Source organism: Laetiporus sulphureus, assembly GCF_001632365.1.
Source record: "Laetiporus sulphureus 93-53 unplaced genomic scaffold LAESUscaffold_10, whole genome shotgun sequence".
In the NCBI taxonomy this organism is placed as follows: Eukaryota; Fungi; Basidiomycota; class Agaricomycetes; order Polyporales; family Laetiporaceae; genus Laetiporus; species Laetiporus sulphureus.
The window spans coordinates 24513-48636 of NW_024468519.1; the positions used below are offsets into that span (position 1 = coordinate 24513).

Here is a 24124-nt window from a genome sequence, read left to right on the forward strand (position 1 = left end):
CTCTCCTCCGTAACGTACCCCCAAGACTACCGTTTCGTGTGGGCTCGACATAAACACATAGAAAACACGTCATCATGGAAGCGCCGGAGCTCGCATCAGCACAGTACTTTGTCTTTGTGTACGCATTTACCGTTTCGTTCTCGCTTCGAAATCTGAGCCTCTCTTTTGCAGGTCGCAAGTACACTTTTGCGGTTCGTGATCTTCTTTCTATCTGTAATTCTCTCCAAATACTTAACCGGGGGAATATATGCAGCTATGTGTACGTATATGCTCGCGATCTCGCTCTTCCGTATCGGTTCCTCACGTAATAATAGATGCCGTCGTCGTCTGGGACTGGATGCACGCCATACCGAGAGAATGGCGATTCGTAAGTTAATTATCCTGTATCGTCAAGTGATCGAGCAGCGTAATCCACATCTCCTTGCACAGATATGGAAGACGAGCTGGACGCCTGTCAAGGTAGCGTATCTGTTCTGCAGGTATGAGGTCTCACGCTCGGCTAGGCTCTTCTGCACTCTCGAACTGACCCATTGCCAGGTACTGGGTCCTCGCCGTGGTGCCATATCTGCTCTGGGCTTTTGTGGCCAACCACTCGTTGGAGACTTGCAAAAGAGTATACAGAGTCAGTAAAAACTTCATATTTATTCGCATATAGCTTGGCAAAAAGCATGGTGTCGCCTCCCAACGCCTATCGTTTCTTATTTGCGGGATAATTAACGTCTTCAACGCAGATCCCAGTCGCGCTCGCAATGTGGAATCAAGCCAGTGCCGAAGCTATTCTCCTCATACGCACTTATGCTTTCTTCAATCGTAACAACTATATATTGGCCTTACTCGTCTCAGCCCTGGGCGGCGTTGTGGCGTACCAGCTCTATGTCGCCACCTCCGAAATGCTGCGTACGTGTTACAACCATATTTAAGCCACACCACATTCTTACAATCGTGTTAAATGCATTAGTCCTTTCGTTCGTATCGTCCCCGGTGAGTGTTTCAGACCGTACGCTCAGGGCATTCGCAAGCAGAGTGGGATTCCACCGAATTACACAAAAGATCGATCTAAGTGTTCCACCCGACGCTCGTTCTCTGACGATCTGTTCGCATCTGGCGTATATCCAGAGCTTCCATCCTTTTGAGGGGGGTTTCCCAGTCCTTGAAAAGCAGTTCTTCTGTGAGGATACGCTAACCCATGGAATATCAATTCCCAGACTATGGGACCCTGTTTCCCCGCCTCCAAACCGGGCTCTGCCGATCTCCTCGGTATGTTTATGTTACGATCATGCTGTCTTCCAGATGCTCACTGCTTCCGATCTCCCAGGTTTCTTTGTGAGCGTCTATAAGAAATTTCTCGCTTGTTGGCATTCAACCTGGTGCATATATGCGACAGATCGCTCCTCTGGCATATGACACGATGGTGACGATCATGACCGTCGCAAAGGCTATTACTATAAGGCGCCGTAGCGGTGGCCCTAACAGCAGGTTGATTCAGACGTTCATCCGCGAGGGCAAGTCGGCCCATTAGTATGATAATATTTTACAACTGATCATCTCGTCCCTCCCAGGTGTCTTCTATTACCTCTTGATCTCCATTGCGAATTTGGTACGCTCCCCCACATATAATTGTGAAATTGGCTGGTGTTGATATAGTCTTCAGGTAAACGGCATATTCTATCTTCAGTGAGCGATGTATCATAATTGTTCGCGTAGCTCTATGCTGAGACACATTCAGGCCCCGTCAAGTGATGTCGGCCATCTGTATACCTCTGAGCGTGATGCTTGCCCCTGTATTAGCGTGCCACCTCATTTTAGATCTTCGCGAGCGTGGCTCCGAAACCGTCTCTCAATCGGCCGGGACTATTGCGTTCACAGCCGGGGTCAACACCTCCAGCAAGTCCAATCTAGGCTCTCCGTTCTCTGGGCTAGGTTTCGGTTTCGGTACGCCATCCAGCTCGAAGGCAATTGTTCGTCCGACGGGTGTAGTGCTAAGCACAATGGGGAGTATACCGATGGAGGGCATGAGCGTGGCGATGGCAAGTGGACTCGAGTTGGACAATTTACAGGCGTACAGCTCTGATGTCTCCGTCGACCAAGATGTGGAGGTCGGTCTCGGGGGTGGAGCGAGTGGTATTAGAGTGGAGGTTGAGAAGACCACGATGTAGGCGCTGGACGATAACGGGTGGTTCCCCAAGTTGAATTCGTTGGGCATATTGCTGCACACTGCATTATTTCTGCATCCGTTTCTGCACACTTGGCGACCCAGCGTCCATCGCAGCTCTCGGAGTTGACATCACTTTTGCATGTTTCACTTCTTCGCAACTCATCCTCTGTCTTTCGAGAACCTAGGCGCTTTGTATTGCATCGCATTGTATCTCATCAGTACTTTGAGTAGTCGTTTTGAACAACGTTAAGCAAGGTTTGGAGGCACCTGATATTGGAAAATATCTCACATGTCGAAAATTCACGTATTACACGTCCGAAGCAAATTTGAAGTTGGACTAAGCGCTGCTCCCTGCGTCTGGGTACGGTCCGAGTGTCCCGTTCAACCATGTCCTTTTTACAAAAAATTATGTAGGATGTATATCCCGCACGCTGTGACTACCGTGAAAGATAGCGGCTAGTTCCAAATAACAGAATCGATGGTTGTGGGCGCAAGTGGGCTCGGGAGCTAGGTAGTAGTCACGTTACCCAGATTGGGGACCCCATCCCTCCATCCAAGTTGGCCCATATATCTGAGTTCTCGATTCTCAAGGCCTGATGGTTCGGTCTAGCCTCTGTCCAATCTTCTTGAAATAAACTCCGTCCTATCCAGTTACCACTCCTAATTTTGAAAGTGGCTGGGAACAAACCAATGGTAACGAAAGCAACCGTTTGTTTCACCTGTATGCCATTCACTAAGGCGCATTTAGATGGTCGAATTGAAAGATGGGGAAATATTCACCGGACATCTGGTCGGCTGCGACAGTTTCATGAACTTAACGATGGGTGGCGAAGTCTTCCAAAGAAGTGCAGATGACGAGCACTTCTGGAAACTCGAAGAGTGCTACATTCGTGGTAGTAGCGTGCGTGGCGCAGGGATAGTAAATTAGTTGCTTGCCGATTGACAAAGCAATGTATTCCCTGGATACAGATTAAGTATATCAAGGTTCCCGATGCGCTGCTAGGCCTGGTCAAAGAGGAACAGGAACGTGCCCGGGAAGTTAGTCGCCATCCGAGGAGTACCATACAGTTGAGCAGCGCGCGGGGAGGTGCGTCGTAATGTCGCGATTTCTTGCTAAGCGTCTCACACCGACCTTTGATAGGTCGCTCTTTGCCTGGCAGAGGTGAGCATACTGTCTACAATGCTAATATGGTTACGCGGTTTACACCATATGATCATACAGGTAGTACCAGAGGCGTAATGCGGAGCAGTCCGTTCCGCACGGGCCGAGGTCGCGGACGGGGAACTTAATTCGCTCTCACGACTCGTCCCCTCTTAATTGGCGCGCACTGTGTAACGCGTTCGTAAACTGTCTACGCTTCTATTCCCTGTCTTTCCCGCGTCATCTGTCCTCGTGTCGCATTTTGAGTTGCTGAGGATAGAGTTATGTAACTGATTTGTGCGGAATAAATATGAATTGACACTTTGCCATAATTTGGAGTGACATCATCGTGCACTTCGGAACTTGAAGATGCAAGATTGCGTGAAGTTCAGGACCAGCACGAGGAGCGATGCGCTGGGCCGAACGCTTGCTTACTAAGCAGGCGGGCGCAGAAGAGACGCGCTCACACGGCAACATGACGCAATTTATCAAGGTGGGAAATTGTGTGCGAATGTCGACTGATTTCTTACACATGTGACAAATATTTGCAACTATGGCATTTCATGCTAAAAATGTTCCACTTTGGCTGTGAATGTGAACTATTTGCGATTTAAATGCTACATTGGCAAACCTTTGCCGCAAATGTAAGACATCAGCCGACATTCCCACACTATTTTCCACATTGATAAATCGCATCATGTCTGCCGTGTCACCCGACGTATGCGCTAACGTCTCTTCCCACCCGCTACGACCTTTGCTACCAGCTCGTCTCGTAGTTTCTTTACCCACCCACCCACTCCTTTTTAGTGTTTAGTGGTGGTGTAGTCGTGCTCCCCCCCCTCGTTAGGCTGCTACGCCGCCACTTCGCGCTCGAGAGTTCGGCTTAGACGCGCTCGGAAGCCCTGGATCACCGGCCAGCGAATCAGGAGCCTGGCCACCAATGCCAGGACATCGGACACTAGCGATCCAGGCCCCGAGCACCTTTCATGCACGGCGGAAAAAGCCGCGTGCTTGCCCGGCCGAACCCTCTCCCACACACCGTCGTAGTATCGTAGTATTCCAGATTGTTCCTACTACTCCTATCTCACCTCGCAAGTGCACGCTGAACTTAGGAAGCTATTGCGCCCGTCACGAATTAATTGTGTAGATGCTGTTTGTAATATGCATGCATGGTCGTATATTCAGACAAGATGTCAACATTAAGTGCCTTAGTTTTCCATCACATATTATATATCGGTATACTACTATGACACGTACTTACTACTAACCTAAGCGCTCTGGCCGAATGCTTTTTACCACGCCAGACCACGCCACCTCCACGTTCAATGCCGAATACGCAGTCCTGTTGGTCCGTGCACCCATCGTGCGGAGGGCATATAAGCAACTTTCCGACCTCACCATTCCCTTACCACTCTGGCCTTATTGGCTTAGATCAAGTGTAGTATCTGTTCTTAATAGTTTAACCACTATTATGGAGGCACCACCTCCATACCTGGTTATCTAATTTTTGCCGCCCCTTCTTCTCCCGCTCTGCTTGCAACTTGGGAAGTGCGATGACCTTGCTACTGCAATGCCGGCTTGTGTCGTTGGGGGATCCTCTTGCTCTTTCTCTTTGGTGCATTGTGGACGCGGGTCATTCGGCTTGTGGTTACATGTGCCAGATGGAAGGAGATGGAGGGATTGAGGGTTGGTTGACGTGTTTTCTTTCTTGAACGGCATTCTGCTTTCTCTATGACTATGGTCTCAACAGTTGATTATATCGCTGCCTGCACGACTATCATCACAGTTATGTGCGCATAATTGCTTGCAATCTTTGCCCCGCCGGCTGTGGCCTATCTAGATGACGTCATGATACTTTCACACGTACGCATCCAGGTTCGGAGCAATCGTTGACTTGCCGTCGGCCATGTCGACAGCCGTGAGGACAGTTCAGCCATACCACGCCATTTCGGTTATAACGCGGCCTCTTCCCAGATAGCCCGCAATTCCAGATACCCACACCGTTCAAGGTATATCCGCGCACGATGGCCACCAGTGTAAGCAGCAAGCAGGGCAAGGTCAAAGCGGCGATTGTTGGTGGTGGCGTCGTCGGTCTTACATGTGCCATCGCGTTGCAACGCCTTGGCGTTCCCGTCGAGCTTTTCGAGGCTGCGGTATGTTATGGGCTTCATTGTAAGAAAAAGGATATCTGAAATGGGATAACATAGGCTCACTTTGGCGAGATTGGAGCCGGCGTAGCCATTGGTGCGTTTGCGAGTGCATACATTGAGCTTGCCACCTAACATGCTTGTGCCAGGTCCCAATGCAGCACGGATTCTCCAATCGCTTGGCATCCTGGATGAGATCTGTGCAAAGACCGGGGAACCTGGCCTTACGATGAGATCGTTCCTATTCGTTTCGGGCCAGGAGGGCCACGAGCTCCTGTATGAGGTGCAAATCGCAGTTTCAGCCTACGAGCAGGTTTGACGAGTAGAGTAAATAGTATCCTGAAGAAGAAGGATCCAACTCTCTGGGTGCTCACCGGTGAGCAGGGCCACCGCGTACTTCCGATTATGGCATGCTGATTCACTTGCGCGGAATAGTGCCTCCCTACTTGATGCCCTTGTGCAATTTCTGGATCCGAATACCGCGCACTTTCACAAGAAATGCATATCGCTTAGTACGTCTGAACGCGACCCCCAAAGGACAACAATCCATTTCGCAGATGGCACCTCGTATGAGGCTGATGTCGTCATTGGCGCCGACGGCATTCACAGCTCTGTACGCGCTGCGATGATCGGAGAAGAGACCAGTCGACCGGTTTTTAGCAATACCGTCTGCTACCGTGGCTTGTTTCCGTATGAGACAGCAAAGGCAGCCGGATTAAAGACAGACTTCACGTCTGGTCGCCCTGTAATTTTCACAGGGAGGGATAAGGTATGTGTTAATGTAGATCATCATGTACTGCTGCTGATGGCCAATAAAGCATCTAGTTGTGTTTGGCGTGAGGAATGCTACACTTGTAAGTTGCTGATATTGTCGTCGTAAGCCTTATGCGGTACTAATTAATCTCCGGAAAGATTAATGTCGTAGCATTCTCCGCGGACCACAACAGACCGATCGGCTCGACGAGCCTTCCTTCGGAAGGTCCTTGGGTAAAGACAGTCTCTCAGGAGGAAATGATGCAGGAATATGCCGGTTGGGGCAGCGATGTGATGATATTGCTAAAATGCATCGAGAAGCCGAGCAAATGGTTCATACATGTCGTCCATCCGCCTCTAGACAGCTACGTAAAGGGAGATGTGGCCCTAGTGGGAGATGCGGTGTGTCCGTTTTTCATGCGGCTATCATCCAACTAAGCTCAAAACTGAAAAGGCGCACGGAATGTTGCCGCATATGGGTGCCGGCGCTGGACAGGGCATAGAAGATGCGTACGTGCTTGCTCAGTTATTGGGGCAACCGCAGACAACCGCGTCAAACATCGAGGTAGTTCTGTTGCTAAACATGTGTCATCATTTTGACATATTTCCGGTTAGACCGTATTGCAAGCATACGACCGCGTCCGACGGCCTCGCGCACAGATGGTCTGGGATGGCAGTGTGCGCGCAGGCGAGATCTACGACGGGTACGGAGAACACGGCCTGTCGGCAGAAGGAGTGACGGAAGATCTCGGCAGGCTGTGGGACCCTGTGTGGTACCACAATCTGGATGACGACTTGCAATCTGCTGTGAAATGGCTTCGAGAGACGTCGGCATTTCGGCAGGATTGACTCAGTCCTGTTGTAGTTGATGTAAGTGTAAAAACGTTTGGATGCCATCATTCGCTCGAGCTGACTGCAACGGACATCCTGCTATGCAAACACGAGAAGTTGAAGCGGAAATATGACTCATTTATGGCTTTGGGTCGTACTTTCACGTCGGGTGATTCCATATTGCCACGGATGATTACCATGGTCGTGAAATAAAGAGTGCTTAAACTGGCAGAATTTTGACATGATGACTCTATCTGATGGCAATGCGGAGTTGCCAGTCAGCGGGATGGTCATCAATAACCCATTGGAATCATTAATAGCGTTGCCGAAGGGCAGCTGACTTATTACAGATTGATTGTTGTGTGCCAGCAGGCGCATCCTTGATCTACTGCCGGCAGGAATTAAGCACAGTTGCGTCAGCACGTTCGCGTCCCATGGGAACGTTTGAGAAGATGACAGCGGACAAAGAGCGGTTGCAGCCGGCCGTGGAGACACATAAGAGGTGGGAATTCGAGATATGTTATATAACCGGGCCTCCAGCTTCGTCTCCAGTATTCGATTTCCTGTGAGTCGAGGATGCAGGCTTCAGCAGAAACCAACCTCTCTCAGCGACTCAAAGTAGCTATCGTCGGCGGTGGAGTATGCGGCTTGACATGCGCAATCGCTTTGGCCAGGGTGGGAATTCGTGCTGAGATTTTCGAAGCAGCAGTAGGTCACGAGTGCCACCGTTCTACTGAATGCGTCGTTTACTCTCTTACAGCCACATTTCGGAGAGATCGGCGCAGGAATTGGTATCGGTATGTCTTCGTGTCATGTGTGTGGCTTGTACCATGGTTAAATGCATGTGTTCTGCCTGCAGGTCCGAATGCAGCACGAGTCTTCGAGTCGATTGGCGTCCTAGACGAGGTTTGCATGAGAACGCAGGAGCCAAGACTTAACATGCGTACATTCCTCTTCATTTCCGGCCAGGAGGGCCATGAGCTGCTATATGAGGTATAGATTTTCGCCGCTGATCTGGACTCGTTCTCATGAATCTCACCAGTATCCTGGAACCGAGAGAGACAGCGGACTGGGCGCATACCGGTGAGTACCATTGATCTTCTATGAAGGGTTTCGTGAGATGAGACTCGAATTTCTGCAGCCCGTCCCTTCTAGATGCCCTCGTCCGCTTTGTCGATCCGAGTGCAACCCACTTCAACAGGAGGTGCACGTCTTACAGTACCTCGGAGAGCAACCCACGGCAGACGACTCTCCACTTCTCCGATGGCATGACGTACGATGCTGATGTGGTGATTGGCGCCGATGGAATCAAGAGCTCGATCCGCGCTTCAATGCTTGGAGAAGCGACCCGCCAGCCGGTGTACAGCAATACGGTTTGCTATCGGGGCCTGATTCCCATCGAGAAGGCCAAGGCAGCTGGCGTGAAGAGCGATTTTTCCTCCGGGCGGCCGGTCTGCTATATGGGGAAGGACAAGGTTTGATCAGATGCTTGCAAAGGATTTCGCTTACCAGATTATCAGCACATCATTGTCCTCGGTATCAAGGGTGGCACAATTGTGAGTTTGCTTTCCAAGCTCGCTGTGATGAACGGGAGCTAAGCATGTTACAGCTCAATATTGTGGCCTTTTCAGCAGACCATGAAGCACCTATAGGCTCCATCAGCCTCCCTGCAGGAGAGTCTTGGGTCAATGAGGTTTCTCAAGATGAGATGCTACAAGTCTATGAAGGTTGGGGAAGCGAAGTCACCAATCTGCTGAAGTGCCTCGAAAGGCCGAGTAAGTGGTCCATCAATTTCGTGCACCCTGCCCTCGATAGCTATGTCAAAGGCCGAGTTGCTTTGATTGGAGATGCGGTACGCACCTCTCTCATTCACTGACGACGTGTTCCAACTCGACATCTCAGGCACATGCTATGCTGCCACACTTGGGTGCGGGCGCTGGACAAGGCCTCGAGGACGCATATCTCCTTGCCCAGTTATTAGGGCATCCCCAAACCAACCCATCAAACATTGAGGTGAATTGTGGTCGCAGGTACAGTGCTAACATCGTTGCTCATATTTCTCTGTCAGATTGTCCTCCAGGCGTACGATCGCTTGCGTAGGCCCCGTGCTCAAATGGTATGGAATGGCAGCATGCGTGCAGGTGAGATTTACGACGGCTGGGGAGAACACGGATTATCCGCAGAAGGGGTAGAGCAGGACATCAAGCGAATGTGGGACCCCGTGTGGCACCACGACATAAATGATGATGTACGAGACGCAGTCGAAGGGCTCAAAGACGCGGGGGTGTTGGCTTAGACGTCAGTGCAGTACTCAGACAACTATGAATGAGTATTGGAGCACATGTCCTATATACTTCCACTGTCGGGACGGGCACTGCAACTGCGTGCTGAATTATTTCAATGCTATCAACAAATCGTTCCGCAACATGGAGATAGTCGTCATATAAGTACACTCAACAGCGGATATAGGTATACCTCAGGCGCCGAAGCCGTAGAGGGTGCGTCCGGACCTCTTCAGCGCGTATACGACATCCAATGCAGTGACGGTCTTACTATAGAATGGATACAAGCTCAGCAATTCAATCACAACGCAGGCAGAGGAAGCACAACACGAACCGCTTCGCGTGCTCAGTGTATGTGACAGAGTCACGGATCACGTTCTCCAGGAAAATCTTGAGAACACCACGGGTCTCCTCATAAATGAGGCCGGAAATACGCTTGACACCACCGCGACGAGCGAGACGGCGGATAGCCTGATAATCAGACGCGATGTAGAGGGTCAACAGACTGCATGCGAGTGGCCGTTCATGGGTGACTGACCGGCTTCGTGATACCTTGAATGTTGTCACGGAGAATCTTGCGGTGGCGCTTGGCACCACCCTTACCGAGTCCCTAGACATGCTCTCGTTCAGACATTGGATCCTGCTGCAGTCAGAGTCGACCAACTTTGCCACCTTTACCACGGCCAGACATGCTTGATGGATATTTATGGCAAATTCTATAGTAAGCCGGCCTCAGTCCTAAGTAGCTCCGAAACACGATAAGATGCGGTACTTACAGTGAGTGGTGGTCGTGGTTCGCTGCCAAGTTGTGGTGGACGCGTCTGTGACCGGCGTGCACACACCGCGTTTGATCTTGTTTGGCATAGTCACGTGAGCCATGATGCAGTGGGCGCTAACGTATGGCGGTCACCAAGCAAAGGAGTGGCATAGGCTGTGTACCCTCAGTAACTACAGGAGACGACCCACTCCCTTCAGATTAGCCATGTCGATTACGCATCTAACGTCGGTTTCGCAATTGAACAATATTCTTTCGGAATCTACGGACAAACTATCTGTGAGCTCCTTAGTGTTCTATCTCACGGTCCATGTCAGAGACGAGTCTGTTCCACGTAGGTCATCGACTTTCATGCGACTTGGTAGGTCATGTCCACGACAATTCACCAATATCTCACACGTCTACTGCAGGTGTGGACCGTGCCACATGATTGCGCCTGTCTTCGAGGCGCTTTCAAAGCAGTATCGGAATGTCAACTTTCTGAAGTGCGATGTAGACGCGGCTAAGGATATTGCAAGAACGTATGGCGTTTCTGCCATGTAAGTATCGTATCTTCCTGACCCCGCCGCGTGTATAGCTAAGCGTCAATGGTGCGATGTCTACACGCAGGCCGACCTTTATATTTCTTCAAGGTAGTACAAAAGTCGATCAAATACGTGGAGCCGACAAAGCGTAGGTGGTTGCAAGATTTGCGGATAGATTTAGTTCTGATGGGCAAAAATAGTGGTCTTGAACAAGCTCTTCGACGCCATTCTTCCGGTTCGTCTGCTGGAGCTTTCTCCGGGAAGGGCCAAACTCTAGGTGGCTCCTCTCCAACGGAATCTTCCACCGACGACTTTGGTATAGCGGCCGCCTTCGACAGGCTAGACCCTCAGCTGAAGGTGCTGTTGTTCCTCCTGGCGGGATATCTTCTCTTCTGGTACTTCAGTTGAATGGTCCATATCTTTTCGCATATCCTGGGTTCTCTAGCTTCCTGCATAGCATACTGCATTATCATTGATTTGAATTAAGTTCGATGAGGATTCGTGCGAGAGAAACTAGCCTATAGTACTTCAGTATGTCTCGGACACGGCGGACCGACTGAATAACGATCACGTGTTGATCGCGTTTTCGTTGTACTTGAAGGTGGCGTGTTGCCACAGCGCTCCTCCCTCAACCGCCACCTCACCCTCTCGATGCATGATAGCGGCTCTTCCTGAGGACTGAACTTCTGTCTGTACCAGACCTGACGAAAATCACGCTGCTTGTTGATCAGTCGGACCTTATTGGGTACACTGCTCCCGTCAAAAGTCCATGCGACACGATAGCTGAAACGCACTCATGTCGACCACGTCGAACGCTGCTGGGGCCCCGCCCACCCCAAATCCTCGAGTTCCGGAATCCTTCATGGATATTCCCTCTCAACGATTGTATGCGCTTAGTATGGGTGCTCTTTTGCAGGTACGCCTCCCGGTGATATGGTTGCGAGCCTGCAGGGCAATCGAGTAGCACGACATTCGACAGTTTTCGAGGCGAAACTCCTCTACTCTCTCGATGTTTTTTTTGTCGTTTATCAGCACGTTGTGGTATCATAAGACTGATCTGGAACCTGACAGGCAATCAAAGTCTTCGATTTTTTTCAATATATATTTAACATTAACGACAATCAAGGTTCCTACGGTAGGAAGTGGATGCTTGTTGATTTCATGTTCTGCACAGTTCTCGCATACCTTCGCATACCACGGCTCAGATACAGCCTATCCGTGGTCGCGCTCCAAATCCTTTGTCTATGGCTACTTGATGGGTTTCTCTTTGGGGCGATCACGATAAATATCGGAAGTGGAGGGCGGCCTTGGATGAGTGTACCAGCTATGGGCTTCCTGAGTGAGTTTGGCGTGGATCTTTGCTCGGCCATAGTTCATTGACCATATGCATCCTCAGATCGCGGACAAATCACATTTACCCCTCCTCCATCTGTGCTATGGGACTTGCTGCCAACCTTTGGCCTGGGCGTGTTGATTAGTTCTGCGGGAAAGGATCAGCATTTGCTCGGACAGCATACAGTCCGCATGTCTCCGATTAGTACCGCGCGCCTCAACCCATACGGAGGTACCTTCTGTCTTGCCGCACCGGGGCAAAGCGTGCTAGTTCCTATCCTCCTCAACAACACCTCCCCCACGACCGTGCAGTACTCGTTAACGCCTCTGGGTTACGCGGCGGAAGAACGGAGCAAGTCCAGTGTCGGCAAGATTGAGACTTTCGAGCTCAATGCCAAAGACTTGAGGACCATCGAAAACGCTCGACTTGATTCTCTCCATGTAGCCCGCACAGCGGTGTCGAGAGACGACTCGGACGATTACGACGAGTACGATGATGAGGATGATGATGAGGAAGTTGCCGGTTCTCGAAAATCTTCACTGCAGAAGACGCAGACCTTGGCATACCTCCGAATCAACAAGCCTGGCAGACTACGCCTTGGGCGAGTCTTGGATCAATCCAACGTTGATGCTCGGTTGGTCTACCCGAACGAGGTCACGATTGTCCCGTGCCCCCGCGCGGAATTTGCACTCAGCAGCGTCAGCCGGGAGGAAGACATTCGCTGCGCAGTCCCCGGAATGAGAACTGGTGTCGGCGAGGAGCTCAGCCTGGAGATCGACATCTATGGCGTACCTCCACTCAGCTTGCGCTGGCACAAGGAAATAGGTGGAAGAAGGGAGTCATTCATGGTAGAGGGAATTGAAAGTTCAGGACATGCACATGAGCACTTGGTCGACGATGGACGAGCCTCGTCCAGTACGATGGGTAGTAGGGCTCCTGTTGCGCTCAAGATCCCCCTCATAGTATCCCTGGATACTCTTGGCATGCATTCCTATGTCCTGGAATCTATAACGGATGCGATTGGCAACGTCGTTCCGGCTGGTGCTGCTCCGAACGGAACGTCATCTACGAACGCTCTTCGAAGAATCGGATCCACTATCGAAACGGAGCATCAACCACACGGTTTTGTCGATCCCAGGACTCATCGTATAGTAAGGGTCGTTCGACGCCCCAGCGTATATTTCCAAGGCTGTGGCCCTGGAACTCCAACATCTTTGCTTATTGGTTCCGAAGCGCAATTGAGGATTGTAACCAAAGATGCGGATCTACTAGATTCTCCCTGGGACATTGGGCTCGAATACCGTCCACCCACGCCAGATGAAGATACGAGAGGGAAGCGATACAAAGGCTGGATGAAGCGCTTCCAGACCACGGAGAATAAAAAGGAGCTGACTGTGACTGCTGCTGCTCCAGGAGACTATAGGATCCTCAGTGTTCAGGGAAGGTATTGTGAGGGTGATATTCTAAGTCCGGATACCTGCAAGGTCATCGAGCGGCCCCTCCCGACTGCCGAAATTGAGTGGAAGAAGATACACGAATGGCGAGTATTCGACGCACTGCTTTGAGTCGACAGCGGGTTAACATCTCATTTACTGCAGTTCTGGCGACACTGGTGTCTTAGCATCTCTCGTGATGCACGGAACACCACCTTTCGTAGTTTACTATAGCATGCAACGCGACAAAGAACAACCTCACGAGTTCACTAAAACTTTTATGAACTCTCGAGGCGAGTTCACTATCCAGCCCGAGCGTAGCGGACATTACGTGTTCAAGTTCACCCGATTGAGCGACTCCAACTATCAGCAGGTTCCACTCAAAGGCCCAAGCATTGATCAGGTTGTGCATCCTCCAGCATCTGCTGAGTTCGCAGACAGCGTTCCTGGCGGAAGGGGAAAGCGAAGGATCAACAGTTGCTCTGGTAGCACAGTGGATGTGGATGTCGATCTTCGAGTACGTCTTAACAACAAATCAGAAGGAACGTTGCCGATAATCTGTCCTTCATTTGCAGGGAACAGGTCCTTGGAACTTGGAAATCCAGGTGGTGGGACCCAAAGGTTCCGAGATTGTTCGGGTGCCAGGCATCACGACAGCAAGGAAGACGATTACGGTTCCCATACCCAAAGTGGTCGACCGAAACGGAGGAACGTTTGAAATTGACCTAGGTAATGCATACATATTGTTCCTTGCCAATCCAACCTCTGATTGAGAACGCATGCGATCTATAGCAAGCATTGAAGATGCATATGGGTGCAAGCGTCCTCTTTCTGGTTCCGGTATTGTCGTCAATGTCCGAAGAGTGCAGGTGGGTCATGGTAGCTGGACTGTGGTGTTGCGCTAAGACTCAGCTACGCCTCTTTACAGCCGACAGCTCGCTTCTATGGCAAACTGACTGATCGCCATGTCACCATCCTCGATGACGAACAAGCCGCTCTACCTCTTCGATTGACCGGTGACGGGGTGCGTCTTCTCACCATTCATGACGTTTTTTTAAATAGATCTTCATGCATTCCCAGCCATGGCGTCTCAGATATAGACGTATCGAGGACCTTGAAAAGGTGTACACGGCATGGCTTTCGACTCCTAATGATGAGCTTCGGGTTAGGGACAAGGGTATCTATGAGATCTTGGAGGTATGTGCACCATTACGGCTGCTGGTGCTGTTCAGATCCTGATTCTTCGACTCAGATTTCAGACTCGCAATGCCCGGGATCAGTTATAACTGAAGAGGCTACTTACAGGGTAGATCATGTCCCGCGGCCTTCGGCTAGGTTGTCTCCCGAGATTCAATCCATATACCAACCTCATAACGGGTCGCATATATTACCACCGATATGTGAGGGCATCAGCGATCATGTCGACTTGGACCTCACAGGCATGTCAACTACTTGCATCCTTATTGAAATTAAGTAACATCCTCTTTTCTCAGGCCGACCGCCTTTCCAGATCATGTACAACATAGCGAAAGATGTTGGCGCTCGGCAAACGAGCATCATCGACCAACCTACAGTCAGCAGCATCCAGCCGCGGACCAGCTTTCAACTCCACACGAGCGAGGCCGCTAGGATTTATTATGAGGTCAAACAAATTGGAGACGCCGCATATCCTCTTTCCAAGAACAAAGACGCCGTCATTCCTCGTTCCGAGCGTCTGCTCTTTGAGCAAGAGGTGTTGAGGAGGCCTTCCGCGCGGTGGAAGAATCAACAACGTCTATCCTACTGTTTCAATGACACTCTCCTACCTCGTGACAACATCGGCCCCGATGGCCTGATCGTGCTAGAGGGCACTGCTCCGTTCAATATTCAGCTATCGATACGCAATCTAGCCACCAGCGAAACCCATGTAGAGACGGTTGAAGCACGCGACATGATATGGAAGCTCAATATGCCATCATACACCTTCAAATCGACTGGGCCTCACCTCATCATCATCGAATCTGTGCAGGATGCGTCGCATTGCGAGCAGGCAACACCAGACCCCCAGTATAGGTCGATATGGATAGATGTTGCGGAAACTGCCGCAATTGTGCCGTTTGACAGTAGGGTAGACTTTTGCGTTGGGGATCCCATCCAATTCCAGTTGGAGGGCACCCCACCATGGACGATCGGGTATGCATGGCGTCTCCGCGGTTGTGCAAACTTTGACTGACCGTTACTTACAGGTATAGCATCAATGGAAAATCGTACACTCAAGAAGCCAGGAAGTCACCATTCTCCATCGGGCAGCAGCAACCTGGTGAATTCATCATCACCTCCATTGCGCATCAGCAGAAGATGTGCAAGGCGGCGGTGACCGACTTGCGATACACCGTGCATGATCTGCCGGCCGCTCGTGTCGGACAAGGGAAGAGAATCGTCCAGGATATTCACGAGGGTTAGTATGGCGCAAACGGTGTTTCAATTTCTGTTCTGATGAAGAGCATTCGCAGGGGACCAAGCAGAAATCATTTTCACGTTGATCGGAGAACCTCCATTTACGTTCACGTATCAGCGAGCCGAACTGAACCCAAGAAAAGGCTCACAGCCAAAGGTGCTCGAGACGCATACAGTCTCAGGAGTCACGACTCAGGAGTACTCGATATTCTCTGCATTGGAAGGTAAGTGGTACAGCGTCGAATTGGTAAGATGATATGCTAAGTCTGTCTTTCATCTAGGTACATGGACTGTTACGTTCATCGCCGATCGCTACTGCAGATATCCACCGGTACCGCCGGATGGGCTCGAAAAGTTGCGATGAGATTGGTATATTTACATTGGTGGATATAAGCTTGGAACCCACATCTTTCCTCTCATTTTTGTCGTCTCCAGTGCCATAAACGATCGTCACAAGTGTAGTTCTAATTTATGATGTCGTCATTCCCGAGGATGATTGGAACTTGGTAGCTTAGTTCTCAGTATTGTTGCACCCTCGACAGGACAAGCTGGCCTCTCACCCGCCCACTCGTCGTGCATGACGTCTCAGAAACGAGCCCGCGGAGCATCAGTGGCAGACTGGTAACCAAAAATGCATTACAATTTCTTCCTGTTTTGACTTTACATGCGCAGCTACGAAACCACTTATACCTGAGCAGAAGAGATGTAGAACCACTTCGAGACTGGAATAACAGATCGCATCATTAGAGGATGCTTTCCATGGTGCAAAAGACTCACTAGCAGGTTCGATGGGTGCAGGCGGCTTCCTGGAGTCCGGAGGAATGGCAGCGTATGCAGGGTCGTTTTTGCTGACATAGCCAGGAGAGCCAGTGACGGTGACGTTACGACTAGCGGAGTAGGCATCGATGAGAACATGAAGGCTTGCGCATGATGAACGGAAGCATACATGGAGAGGTCGTACGAGGGCGTCTTCGCCGGGCTCTCTCCGCTGACGAGACGACGCCAGGCCTCATGGCACTCATGAATGATCTCCGTCGCATACTTCTTGTTCTTGGCCTCACCGGAGAAGGCGAATTGGTTCTCCGGCTTGCCATCGGGGATCTTGTAGATCCTATGTGAAGCAGCGAGATATGAGCCTCCGTCGGAGATACGGTCGCAGAAAGAAGCCAATGCGCACCTGAACCACTCATTAGTCGCACGCACAAGACCGGGCAGATGTCTCTCGACGTCTTCGATATCGTTCAGCTTCGAAGCAAGGGGATCCTGGACGTCGACGACGAGAACCTTCCAGTCTGTCTCACCCTCATCCAGGAGGGCCATGATGCCAAGAACCTTGACTTGCTTGATCTGGCCGACATAGCCGACCTGCTCGCCGATCTCGCAGACGTCGAGCGGGTCATTGTCACCGTTCGCCTTCGTTTCAGCGTGTGTCTGGGTGGGATCCTCCCAGGTCTAGGAGCACATGCATACGGTACAGTCAATCAAACGCGCGGACGAGTTTGTGACGTAGCACACGCACCTGGGGGAAAGCACCATAGTTCCAGATGTAACCGTGGTGGGGGAAGCAGTTGCGCACGTAGCGCAAACGGTTCTTCTTCACGTCCTGCTTGATGGGGTTGAACGACTCCTCCTTGGAGATCTCCATCTTCGCATTGGTCCAACGAGGGATCTCGACGACCATGTTCAGGATGCCATTGTTCTGGTCCGCGAAGAGCGGGATGTCATGCCAGGAAGAGATGGGATTGCCATCGCGCTCGAGGAAGACGCGGTGCTCTGGTGGGCCACCATGTCAGACGGCTGCTTGGTCGTCCATACTGCGCGGAGGCACTCACCGAGGGTGTTCGGCGCGCCAATGAGGCGGGTAGAGTACTCTAGATGGCGTTCGATGAGCTAGAGCGGCCTGAACGGTTCGCTGGTGCACGCACGGGACGACATTGCGTTGACGGTTGCAGAGAAGAGACGAGCGTGCTGGGAGAGACGACGAAGGGCAACAGCAGCGGACATGTACAGGTGTCGAGTTTTATGGCAAGTCGATCGATGCGAGTCGCACGGTACCCATCGCTTGCGCAATCTATTCGCCTATGCCTTCCGGTTCGAATCGCGGCTCATCCGACAAAACCGATCAGCGACGGTGAACTACACGACGATCTACAAAAGCAACGAAACAGCGAGGCCCGAAATTCAGGGTCGTAACTATGTCAGGCCGCCCTCCTTTAAAATATCCCCTTCTTCATCCCTGCCCGCATCACCAGTTGGCTTCGAGAACCCGCCGTTGAAATCGAGGCGTAACAACAGCCGCTCCACATGCCTGCGCACCTCCTCGTCCCCCGCCAGGTGCTTACCCCGCTTCGGGCGAATGAACGTCTGGAACCCGGACGCGTTCGCCATGCTGACACTGTACATCATCGACTTTGACGCGTCAGTGGCTGTTGAGAACGGCTGTTGCGTCGTCGATAGCGATAGCTGCTCGTAGAATGACTCCAACAGCATATGTAAAGTCTGTTGATGCGATCGTTAAGCGACAAACGTGCCTTCAAAACATGCGGTTCGGGAAGCGCACCTCGCTCATTTCGGTGACCACAGCCTGTCGCTCCTTCACCATCTTCCCTACTCTATCATCACCGCCCATGGAGAGGCTGCCTTCGAATAGAAGTGCAGGTAGGACGTCGCCTCCCCATCGCTCCACCTGGGCCACAAAGCGCTCACACATTTCCAGAATCGTGCGTATGATGGCCGTCAAAACAGGATTTGATAACAGGCTGCCCGTAAGCAAGCGCTCCAGATACGTCGTATGAATGCTCCGCAGGGTAGTGAAATCAAGCTGTGAGTTCGCCGTAGACGAGTTTGACACGGTGCTATGTGACGTCGGCAGCGAAGACGAGGAATGCGAAACCCCAACGTGCTGGTCGCCTACTTCGGTATTTGCATCTGCAGCTAGAGCTAGCTGCGGCTGCGAATCGGTATGCTGCCTAGCCAAGGTAGACGTCTTCTCGAGCAGCGTGTCCTTCAATTTCCTGAATTCTACGTCGATAACATCAGTCATCACATACCCCAAAAGCGTGTCCAAGAACCAGCTCATTTCCCTAACAACGCCCCAACCACACCGTAAAAGTTCCTTTCGGGCGTCGAGGTCTTCGGCTGTCCCGCCTTCTCCCAGACCCGTCCACCGCCGCCGGGCACGTTGAGCATTAGAGAGAGACGTCCAGCAGGTGTGAATGCGTGTGTGTGTCTTCCGCAATGCAGAGAGGTAGGCGAAGAGTGCCGCGTAGATTTGTAAATGGGAAGCATGAAGGAAGAGATCAAGTGGCCATGAGATACTGTATGTCAAAACCAATGGGGTTCCCAGGAGCAGGTCGTCGAATGATGTCGGCTCTGCGGGGTTCAAGGAGGCGGAGATGTCTCTTGCCGGACCGGAAGCGAGCGACGGAAGCAGGGGCCGCAAAGGCCCCGAAGGTAAGCGAAAGCGGAGGTGAGATAGTGAGGGGTCGTGTTGGGCAGTTGTTCCAAGGGATGCTCTAAGAAGGGCTAAGTGAAGGTCTTGTTCTCGTATCATCGTACTAGGGCCTGACCGGCCGGTCAAACGCGAAACCTTGAGACGCTCAATCTCCCTGATGAGGGATAGTGCGAATTCCCCGTTTCTGAGCAAGAAGTAATTCGCTCTATATGGAGGGGCCAGTCGGGTTGATGGACAGTATTCATACAACTGGACGACTCACAACGATTCCACGGCGACATCGACATCTTTGAGCGTCAAGACGTTGTGCCACAGCCATTCACTGACGGCGGTCCTGATGTCGGCGATGACTCGGTCGAAGGCGTACTGATCCTGTGGCAGCACACTTTCAAGCAGCGTGGTATGTTCCATGGCTAGGTCTCTTGGAAATTGCCTCTCCCATTTCGCTGCTTTCACAATGCTGATCGCTCGCCCGACGTATGATATGGAATCCTTCGATTGAGCAGACAAGCAAGACGGCACAGCGGAGTCCAGAAGTGTATAGTCCTTTGAAGCTAGAGGGTGTGTGTCCGACAGTGTTCCATGGACCACGAGTGCCTGTAGCTGACTGATCCAGACGCGTTGCACAGCTTCGGAGAGACGAGCATGGATAGAGGCCACTCGGTATATTCCTGTGTGCGACCGTGTAAGGAGCAGATCGATAAGCGGTCCTGCCTCCCAATGTGCCTTCGCTTGCAATTCATCAACGAGATACTCCAACGCGGCGAGAGGCGCGTCCCACTCTGCAAAAGTCGCGCGAATAGATGATAGAGGAACAAACGAGCCGCTCGCGACGAGGCTACTATCGCGCTTGAGTATCTTGGCCTCTGTTTCAACTACGAGGGCCTCGTATTCATCCTTGAGGATCTGATTCAGTGTCGCACAGAGCGCGGAGACGTAGCGCGAATTTGATCGAGAGAGCGTTACGCATGCCTTCTTGATCTTGCGGTACCTGACCGCAATCTGTCCGAGTGCCTCAAGGCATTGTTGCTCTCCGGGATGTAGAAGAGGTGTAAAGGCGGAATTGACGGTGTGATCGGTTGGAAAGATAGAAGACGAGTGGCCGGCTAGGACGAGAAGGACTTCTGCGATCATGGGATGACTTGTACCGTTAGTTGCATTGCTGTGTGTAGCAGCGCGATTGCTCACCACAGCTGGTGGTTTCAACTTGCAAGGTCACACGTCGACTTATGCGCAAGAGTCGAAGATGCGACCTGGCGACGCGTCGAACGCGCGCTCTCGTGCCTGTGGCCCTACACGTGATCTTTTAGTCGGGCGCGTATCGAGTCGCGCCCGCAGGCGACCGGCCGCGATGGCAGCCATCCTGACCAACATCATGCACGACCAACACCTCGACGGCGGTACGGACGACCCTCAGTCAGAAAATTATGCGTCGCCGGTGACGTCCCCGTTCGACGACGCGTTCTCAGATGGCGATGACGACACCGAACCGCTCGAATTCTCGCCGGCAGCTATCCGCGAAGAGCTGGCGAGGACCTACAACAGTGAGGGTGGCCAAACAGCGCACGTTGTCCAAGAAGACACGGACGAACTTGCAGCTAGGATTGGGCTCTCAATGGACCTCAAAGCGTCGCCGTCGACGTCCGAAGTGGGCTCGCCTCTACCCACTTCTGAGGCTGTACCTGCACCTCAAATGTCTCAATCCCCTCCAGCAATACCTCGTTCCCGCTCCTCTACTTCTGGCCAGTTATCCTCTCTTCCATCTCATGAAGGCTCATTCTACGACGTCGAGCTCTCCAGGAACGCCTCACAGCTGGATCTGTCTGAAGAACCACTTTCCCCTTCTCCAGAGCCTGCTGACGACAACGTTATCGAGGTACCCTCTACCAAGTCAGAAAGTCCAGAGCCCAGCCCTGCATTAACAGAGGTCAGATCTGCACCATATCCGCCGATGGGGTCCTTTGAGGAAATACCACAACGCTCCGTCTCTCATGACGAACCTCGTCCCCGAGCTCGTTCTCTTCAATTACCGGAAGCTGAGGCATCCTCCAGCCCTGCGCTTACACCCGCTACTGATTCACCATCCTCGACGGTTTATCCACCCCCTTCCCCTCGTAGCAGTAATAGCTTCGACTCCAAGTTTCAGAGCCAACATCGCACTGCTCGTTCCATGGGCCCCAGTATCCTGGACAAGGTCATCAGCAAGACCCGTCCTAACTTTCTGCCTCCGAAGCCCCGTGTAGAAGATAGAAAGCATATGGCTGACTGGGAGGCAATGATGAAGCAGAGTAGAGAAGCCGGTGAGTCGCCGAAATCCGCACAATTCCATGCCGTAAATGAATGTTCACAAACTCAGCCTGTTTGTCCTATTCATCTTTCTGCTCGTGAACAGAGGAGAAAAGACGGAAGGCATTGCAGGAAAGGCGATTTGCACGCGAGAGGAGGATCGAGAAGTCAATTGAGCAGTGGCAGCGTGAAATACTGCCCGACTGGACCATCGTGAACCGCGATCCTGCTCTAAGAAAACTCTGGTGGCAAGGCATTCCTACGAAGCTTAGAGCCTCGATGTGGCAGAACGCCGTTGGCAACGCACTTGTACTCGGCAAAGGTAACGGCTTCAATTTCACAATAGTTAGTATGCCAATATATAAACTATTCGAATTGTAGATGCGTACAGGACGTGCCTGTCACGAGCCAAAAGGGCCCTGTCGCATGCCACGTTCCCGACGACTGTCTTGGGCCTGATAGAGGAAGACATCGAGACCACGTTACCCAACCTGCACCTGTTCCGTCCGGAGACCGGCCCGCTCTACCAGGATCTAAAGGATATGTTATGCGCTTGGGTGGTGGCGCGCTCCGACGAGGCTCTCGGATACGTGCCAGGGGTCGCGAAGGTTGCCGCTATGCTGCTTCTCAACATGGACCCTCCGCAGGGCTTCATTGTCATGCGAAATCTGTTGGAGCGGCATTGTCTGCGGTCGTTCTATGGCGGGATGTCATCGAAGGACGATGTGAGTATTTATAAGATCGACTTTGGTACATGAAATGACGTGACAATACATAGGTAGAAGCGTATTACAGGTAATTCAACCGGAATTTGCTGATGGAAGTGTCTCACCGCTATTTCAGAATATTTGACACGCTATTAGCAGACGGCATGCCGAAGAGTGAGCGTAACTTTCTGGCATCCGCTAATTCACATACTCACCGAGAGCTCTTCCCTTAGTCTACTTTAATTTCAAGCAACATCAAATCTCCCCTGCAGCTTACCTGCCCGACTGGCTAATCCCGCTCTTCCTTGATCACCTTCCGTTTGAAGCGTGTGCGAGGCTGTGGGATGTCATCCTGCTGGAAGGTGACTCCTTCCTGTATCGTGCAGCGCTTGCAATTCTAGCGGTACTAGAGCCACGCCTCTTCTTCCCTGACCGGCAAGAACTGCTGGAGCTGCTAAGGTGCGACCATTTGGCTTCCTGGCAGTTGGTCATCTTACGTAGTGCATGCAGAGGGGAGAATAAGGCAGCAATTCAGGTGGCGGAGCGGAACGGAAGGCCGTTGAATGGCGCCAAGTATGAAATCTATGATGTCGATGAAGAAGCGTTGTGGGAGCGCATCGATAGCATGGATGAGTGGTGGCGCGAGAGCACATGGACGAGACTCATACAGCGAGAATTACCTTCTGATTCCCTACAGATTCAACCGAAGAAGCGATTGTTATAATCATAATGCATCGGTCAGTTATCTTGTAATCTATTCGCTCTCCTTGTGCTTTGGATCATCCTTCTGTTAACACTTAAACGTGCTATGTCAAAGATCGATGTGCGAGCTTGATGTATGTTTGGAGTCCTCCGGCTGCGTTTTCTGGTGAAGCGCTAATTACCGTTCGAGCAGGTTCTATGATCTCGTTTCTCCCGATGCGCGCCGTACCCACAGGCGATGTACGCGGGCATCTCGCGTCTGAGAACATGCCGGACGAGGTCTCGCGCGAGCTGGAAGAGTTCCAGATGAGCGCTTAGATCACGTGATGATGGCTGGAGCCGCCTTTGCCGCACGTCGCACCACCCCGAACTGTGCGTCGCATACTGTACGCCTATGCGATCAATATCATCATATGGCGTCGGGAGCGCCGAACTCTACATATTTCGCTGGTCTGCCGGCATGGCCAGAATGAGCCAGGTGGGTCTCTCTGTTCCGTAATTTCTCGAGCGCCCGTTGTCTGTAGGTGGCCTCTCCGGTGAGCGACGGTATAAAAGCAGAATTATTATCTGGATCCTCTTGCTCAGAGTCCATACATCCTCAGTTGCAGTTGCATCCACATTCTCGTGCGAGCTGCCCTCCACCCATCCTCACACTTCACCATGTTCAGCGCGGTTGCTGCTCGATACCCACTCGTCGCTTCGCGTGCTCCGGTGAGCTTGCTCGACATACTTCTTATCCTCGTTTCGTGCTGACATTCTTGATCCCTCTAGTCATTGATCATCTTTGTCGGCGCCCAGACCGCGTTATGGACATGGGTCGCATCTCGAACCAACGTAGAAAGGTATGGCAGCTCCCTTGGTCATATCGCATCCCTTCAATAATTGACTCATCCTCTGCAGTGTTGTCAAAAATGCCCCTCCATCACATATACCCAAGGGTTACATTGGCAAAGCCCGCTTTCAAAGCCCCCAGCTTGCCCACGCATCATAGGCAGCCTGACCATCAGATGTTGACAGGATTCCTGCCAATGCGGCCCGACGACTGGATATTCTTTGTATTATATTGTAACAGCGAGCTGGGCCCAGCATAGATACGCACGCCGAGGAGGTTAGGCACGAGACTAGTAGTTGCGCGCATCCATGACAATAATATACAGAAATTGCA

At 51.7% G+C, this 24124-nt stretch overlaps 11 protein-coding genes across 11 annotated transcripts; 8 read left to right on the forward strand and 3 right to left on the reverse strand.

Annotated features, from left to right (window-relative positions):
- On the forward strand, nt 1-2474 carry LAESUDRAFT_723398 (uncharacterized protein). Its single transcript, XM_040908409.1, has 14 exons — nt 1-118; nt 172-191; nt 254-259; nt 315-367; nt 430-479; nt 538-622; nt 732-897; nt 959-981; nt 1206-1257; nt 1316-1323; nt 1385-1502; nt 1560-1597; nt 1652-1674; nt 1727-2474. The coding sequence occupies exons 1-14, from the start codon at nt 75-77 to the stop codon at nt 2154-2156; spliced, it is 1116 nt and encodes a 371-aa protein (XP_040766270.1). The 5' UTR covers nt 1-74; the 3' UTR covers nt 2157-2474.
- A 174-nt stretch (nt 2475-2648) lies between these two features.
- On the forward strand, nt 2649-3380 carry LAESUDRAFT_40871 (Sm-like ribonucleoprotein). Its single transcript, XM_040902337.1, has 4 exons — nt 2649-2754; nt 2807-2848; nt 2904-3056; nt 3125-3380. Exons 1-4 carry the CDS (start codon nt 2752-2754, stop codon nt 3251-3253), a joined length of 327 nt encoding a protein of 108 aa, XP_040766271.1. The 5' UTR covers nt 2649-2751; the 3' UTR covers nt 3254-3380.
- Nucleotides 3381-5205: 1825 nt separating this feature from the next.
- LAESUDRAFT_742270 (FAD/NAD(P)-binding domain-containing protein) lies at nt 5206-7276 on the forward strand. Its single transcript, XM_040911183.1, has 10 exons — nt 5206-5449; nt 5504-5540; nt 5593-5756; nt 5779-5819; nt 5879-6212; nt 6262-6297; nt 6356-6598; nt 6651-6761; nt 6812-7066; nt 7145-7276. The coding sequence occupies exons 1-9, from the start codon at nt 5321-5323 to the stop codon at nt 7043-7045; spliced, it is 1329 nt and encodes a 442-aa protein (XP_040766272.1). The 5' UTR covers nt 5206-5320; the 3' UTR covers nt 7046-7066; nt 7145-7276.
- Nucleotides 7277-7585: 309 nt separating this feature from the next.
- LAESUDRAFT_723403 (FAD/NAD(P)-binding domain-containing protein) lies at nt 7586-9779 on the forward strand. The gene is made up of 10 exons (XM_040908410.1): nt 7586-7735; nt 7788-7824; nt 7887-8020; nt 8070-8110; nt 8169-8502; nt 8548-8583; nt 8637-8879; nt 8930-9040; nt 9096-9579; nt 9644-9779. Exons 1-9 carry the CDS (start codon nt 7604-7606, stop codon nt 9321-9323), a joined length of 1296 nt encoding a protein of 431 aa, XP_040766273.1. The 5' UTR covers nt 7586-7603; the 3' UTR covers nt 9324-9579; nt 9644-9779.
- Nucleotides 9504-9919, reverse strand: LAESUDRAFT_648337 (histone-fold-containing protein; the record flags this gene model as incomplete). The annotated part of the gene is made up of 3 exons (XM_040904103.1): nt 9504-9579; nt 9644-9780; nt 9848-9919. Coding segments are annotated over 3 exons (285 nt in total), but the record flags the coding sequence as incomplete, so codon positions are not given.
- A 318-nt stretch (nt 9920-10237) lies between these two features.
- Nucleotides 10238-11163, forward strand: LAESUDRAFT_696573 (thioredoxin-domain-containing protein). The gene is made up of 5 exons (XM_040906274.1): nt 10238-10363; nt 10423-10445; nt 10495-10623; nt 10694-10756; nt 10809-11163. The coding sequence occupies exons 1-5, from the start codon at nt 10292-10294 to the stop codon at nt 11014-11016; spliced, it is 495 nt and encodes a 164-aa protein (XP_040766275.1). The 5' UTR covers nt 10238-10291; the 3' UTR covers nt 11017-11163.
- Nucleotides 11164-11222: 59 nt separating this feature from the next.
- LAESUDRAFT_41262 (uncharacterized protein) lies at nt 11223-16334 on the forward strand. The gene is made up of 13 exons (XM_040902346.1): nt 11223-11524; nt 11680-11947; nt 12005-13481; nt 13540-13891; nt 13950-14103; nt 14167-14243; nt 14303-14398; nt 14455-14571; nt 14627-14813; nt 14868-15546; nt 15600-15811; nt 15867-16034; nt 16092-16334. The coding sequence occupies exons 1-13, from the start codon at nt 11405-11407 to the stop codon at nt 16172-16174; spliced, it is 3990 nt and encodes a 1329-aa protein (XP_040766276.1). The 5' UTR covers nt 11223-11404; the 3' UTR covers nt 16175-16334.
- A 160-nt stretch (nt 16335-16494) lies between these two features.
- On the reverse strand, nt 16495-17814 carry LAESUDRAFT_648650 (pyrophosphatase-domain-containing protein; the record flags this gene model as incomplete). Its single annotated transcript, XM_040904122.1, has 7 exons — nt 16495-16532; nt 16588-16697; nt 16757-16921; nt 16988-17262; nt 17330-17583; nt 17643-17681; nt 17736-17814. 7 exons carry the CDS (start codon nt 17812-17814, stop codon nt 16495-16497), a joined length of 960 nt encoding a protein of 319 aa, XP_040766277.1.
- A 42-nt stretch (nt 17815-17856) lies between these two features.
- On the reverse strand, nt 17857-20500 carry LAESUDRAFT_696577 (uncharacterized protein). Its single transcript, XM_040906275.1, has 4 exons — nt 20453-20500; nt 19527-20405; nt 18371-19469; nt 17857-18309 (listed from the first exon to the last, which is right to left on the reverse strand). The coding sequence occupies exons 2-4, from the start codon at nt 20396-20398 to the stop codon at nt 18004-18006; spliced, it is 2277 nt and encodes a 758-aa protein (XP_040766278.1). The 5' UTR covers nt 20399-20405; nt 20453-20500; the 3' UTR covers nt 17857-18003.
- A 715-nt stretch (nt 20501-21215) lies between these two features.
- On the forward strand, nt 21216-22981 carry LAESUDRAFT_648609 (RabGAP/TBC; the record flags this gene model as incomplete). Its single annotated transcript, XM_040904118.1, has 6 exons — nt 21216-21564; nt 21657-21872; nt 21932-22279; nt 22375-22431; nt 22491-22716; nt 22768-22981. 6 exons carry the CDS (start codon nt 21216-21218, stop codon nt 22979-22981), a joined length of 1410 nt encoding a protein of 469 aa, XP_040766279.1.
- Nucleotides 22982-23583: 602 nt separating this feature from the next.
- Nucleotides 23584-23950, forward strand: LAESUDRAFT_723408 (uncharacterized protein; the record flags this gene model as incomplete). The annotated part of the gene is made up of 3 exons (XM_040908411.1): nt 23584-23670; nt 23731-23801; nt 23860-23950. The coding sequence occupies exons 1-3, from the start codon at nt 23620-23622 to the stop codon at nt 23948-23950; spliced, it is 213 nt and encodes a 70-aa protein (XP_040766280.1). The 5' UTR covers nt 23584-23619.
- Between the last annotated feature and the right edge of the window lie 174 nt (nt 23951-24124).

What these genes read in the sequence shown, in the direction of transcription:
- LAESUDRAFT_723398 (XM_040908409.1), top strand. Translation starts at nt 75, where the DNA reads ATGGAAGCGCCGGAGCTCGCATCAGCACAGTACTTTGTCTTTGT. An exon ending in GTAGCGTATCTGTTCTGCAG is followed by an intron (nt 480 to 537) that starts GTATGAGGTCTC and finishes ACCCATTGCCAG; the next exon opens with GTACTGGGTCCTCGCCGTGG. An exon ending in TCAGACGTTCATCCGCGAGG is followed by an intron (nt 1,503 to 1,559) that starts GCAAGTCGGCCC and finishes CGTCCCTCCCAG; the next exon opens with GTGTCTTCTATTACCTCTTG.
- LAESUDRAFT_40871 (XM_040902337.1), top strand. An exon ending in TGGCTGGGAACAAACCAATG is followed by an intron (nt 2,849 to 2,903) that starts GTAACGAAAGCA and finishes AGGCGCATTTAG; the next exon opens with ATGGTCGAATTGAAAGATGG. An exon ending in GCTACATTCGTGGTAGTAGC is followed by an intron (nt 3,057 to 3,124) that starts GTGCGTGGCGCA and finishes CCCTGGATACAG; the next exon opens with ATTAAGTATATCAAGGTTCC.
- LAESUDRAFT_742270 (XM_040911183.1), top strand. Translation starts at nt 5,321, where the DNA reads ATGGCCACCAGTGTAAGCAGCAAGCAGGGCAAGGTCAAAGCGGCGATT. An exon ending in TCGAGCTTTTCGAGGCTGCG is followed by an intron (nt 5,450 to 5,503) that starts GTATGTTATGGG and finishes GGGATAACATAG; the next exon opens with GCTCACTTTGGCGAGATTGG. An exon ending in CAACCGCGTCAAACATCGAG is followed by an intron (nt 6,762 to 6,811) that starts GTAGTTCTGTTG and finishes ATTTCCGGTTAG; the next exon opens with ACCGTATTGCAAGCATACGA.
- LAESUDRAFT_723403 (XM_040908410.1), top strand. Translation starts at nt 7,604, where the DNA reads ATGCAGGCTTCAGCAGAAACCAACCTCTCTCAGCGACTCAAAGTAGCT. An exon ending in CTGAGATTTTCGAAGCAGCA is followed by an intron (nt 7,736 to 7,787) that starts GTAGGTCACGAG and finishes ACTCTCTTACAG; the next exon opens with CCACATTTCGGAGAGATCGG. An exon ending in GTATCAAGGGTGGCACAATT is followed by an intron (nt 8,584 to 8,636) that starts GTGAGTTTGCTT and finishes AGCATGTTACAG; the next exon opens with CTCAATATTGTGGCCTTTTC.
- LAESUDRAFT_696573 (XM_040906274.1), top strand. Translation starts at nt 10,292, where the DNA reads ATGTCGATTACGCATCTAACGTCGGTTTCGCAATTGAACAATATTCTT. An exon ending in AATCTACGGACAAACTATCT is followed by an intron (nt 10,364 to 10,422) that starts GTGAGCTCCTTA and finishes TGTTCCACGTAG; the next exon opens with GTCATCGACTTTCATGCGAC. An exon ending in ACGTATGGCGTTTCTGCCAT is followed by an intron (nt 10,624 to 10,693) that starts GTAAGTATCGTA and finishes GTCTACACGCAG; the next exon opens with GCCGACCTTTATATTTCTTC.
- LAESUDRAFT_41262 (XM_040902346.1), top strand. Translation starts at nt 11,405, where the DNA reads ATGTCGACCACGTCGAACGCTGCTGGGGCCCCGCCCACCCCAAATCCT. An exon ending in TGGAAGAAGATACACGAATG is followed by an intron (nt 13,482 to 13,539) that starts GCGAGTATTCGA and finishes CATTTACTGCAG; the next exon opens with TTCTGGCGACACTGGTGTCT. An exon ending in ATGTGGATGTCGATCTTCGA is followed by an intron (nt 13,892 to 13,949) that starts GTACGTCTTAAC and finishes CTTCATTTGCAG; the next exon opens with GGAACAGGTCCTTGGAACTT.
- LAESUDRAFT_696577 (XM_040906275.1), bottom strand. Translation starts at nt 20,398, where the DNA reads ATGATCGCAGAAGTCCTTCTCGTCCTAGCCGGCCACTCGTCTTCTATC. An exon ending in GATGTCGCCGTGGAATCGTT is followed by an intron (nt 19,470 to 19,526) that starts GTGAGTCGTCCA and finishes CCCTCCATATAG; the next exon opens with AGCGAATTACTTCTTGCTCA. An exon ending in TGGTCACCGAAATGAGCGAG is followed by an intron (nt 18,310 to 18,370) that starts GTGCGCTTCCCG and finishes TCGCATCAACAG; the next exon opens with ACTTTACATATGCTGTTGGA.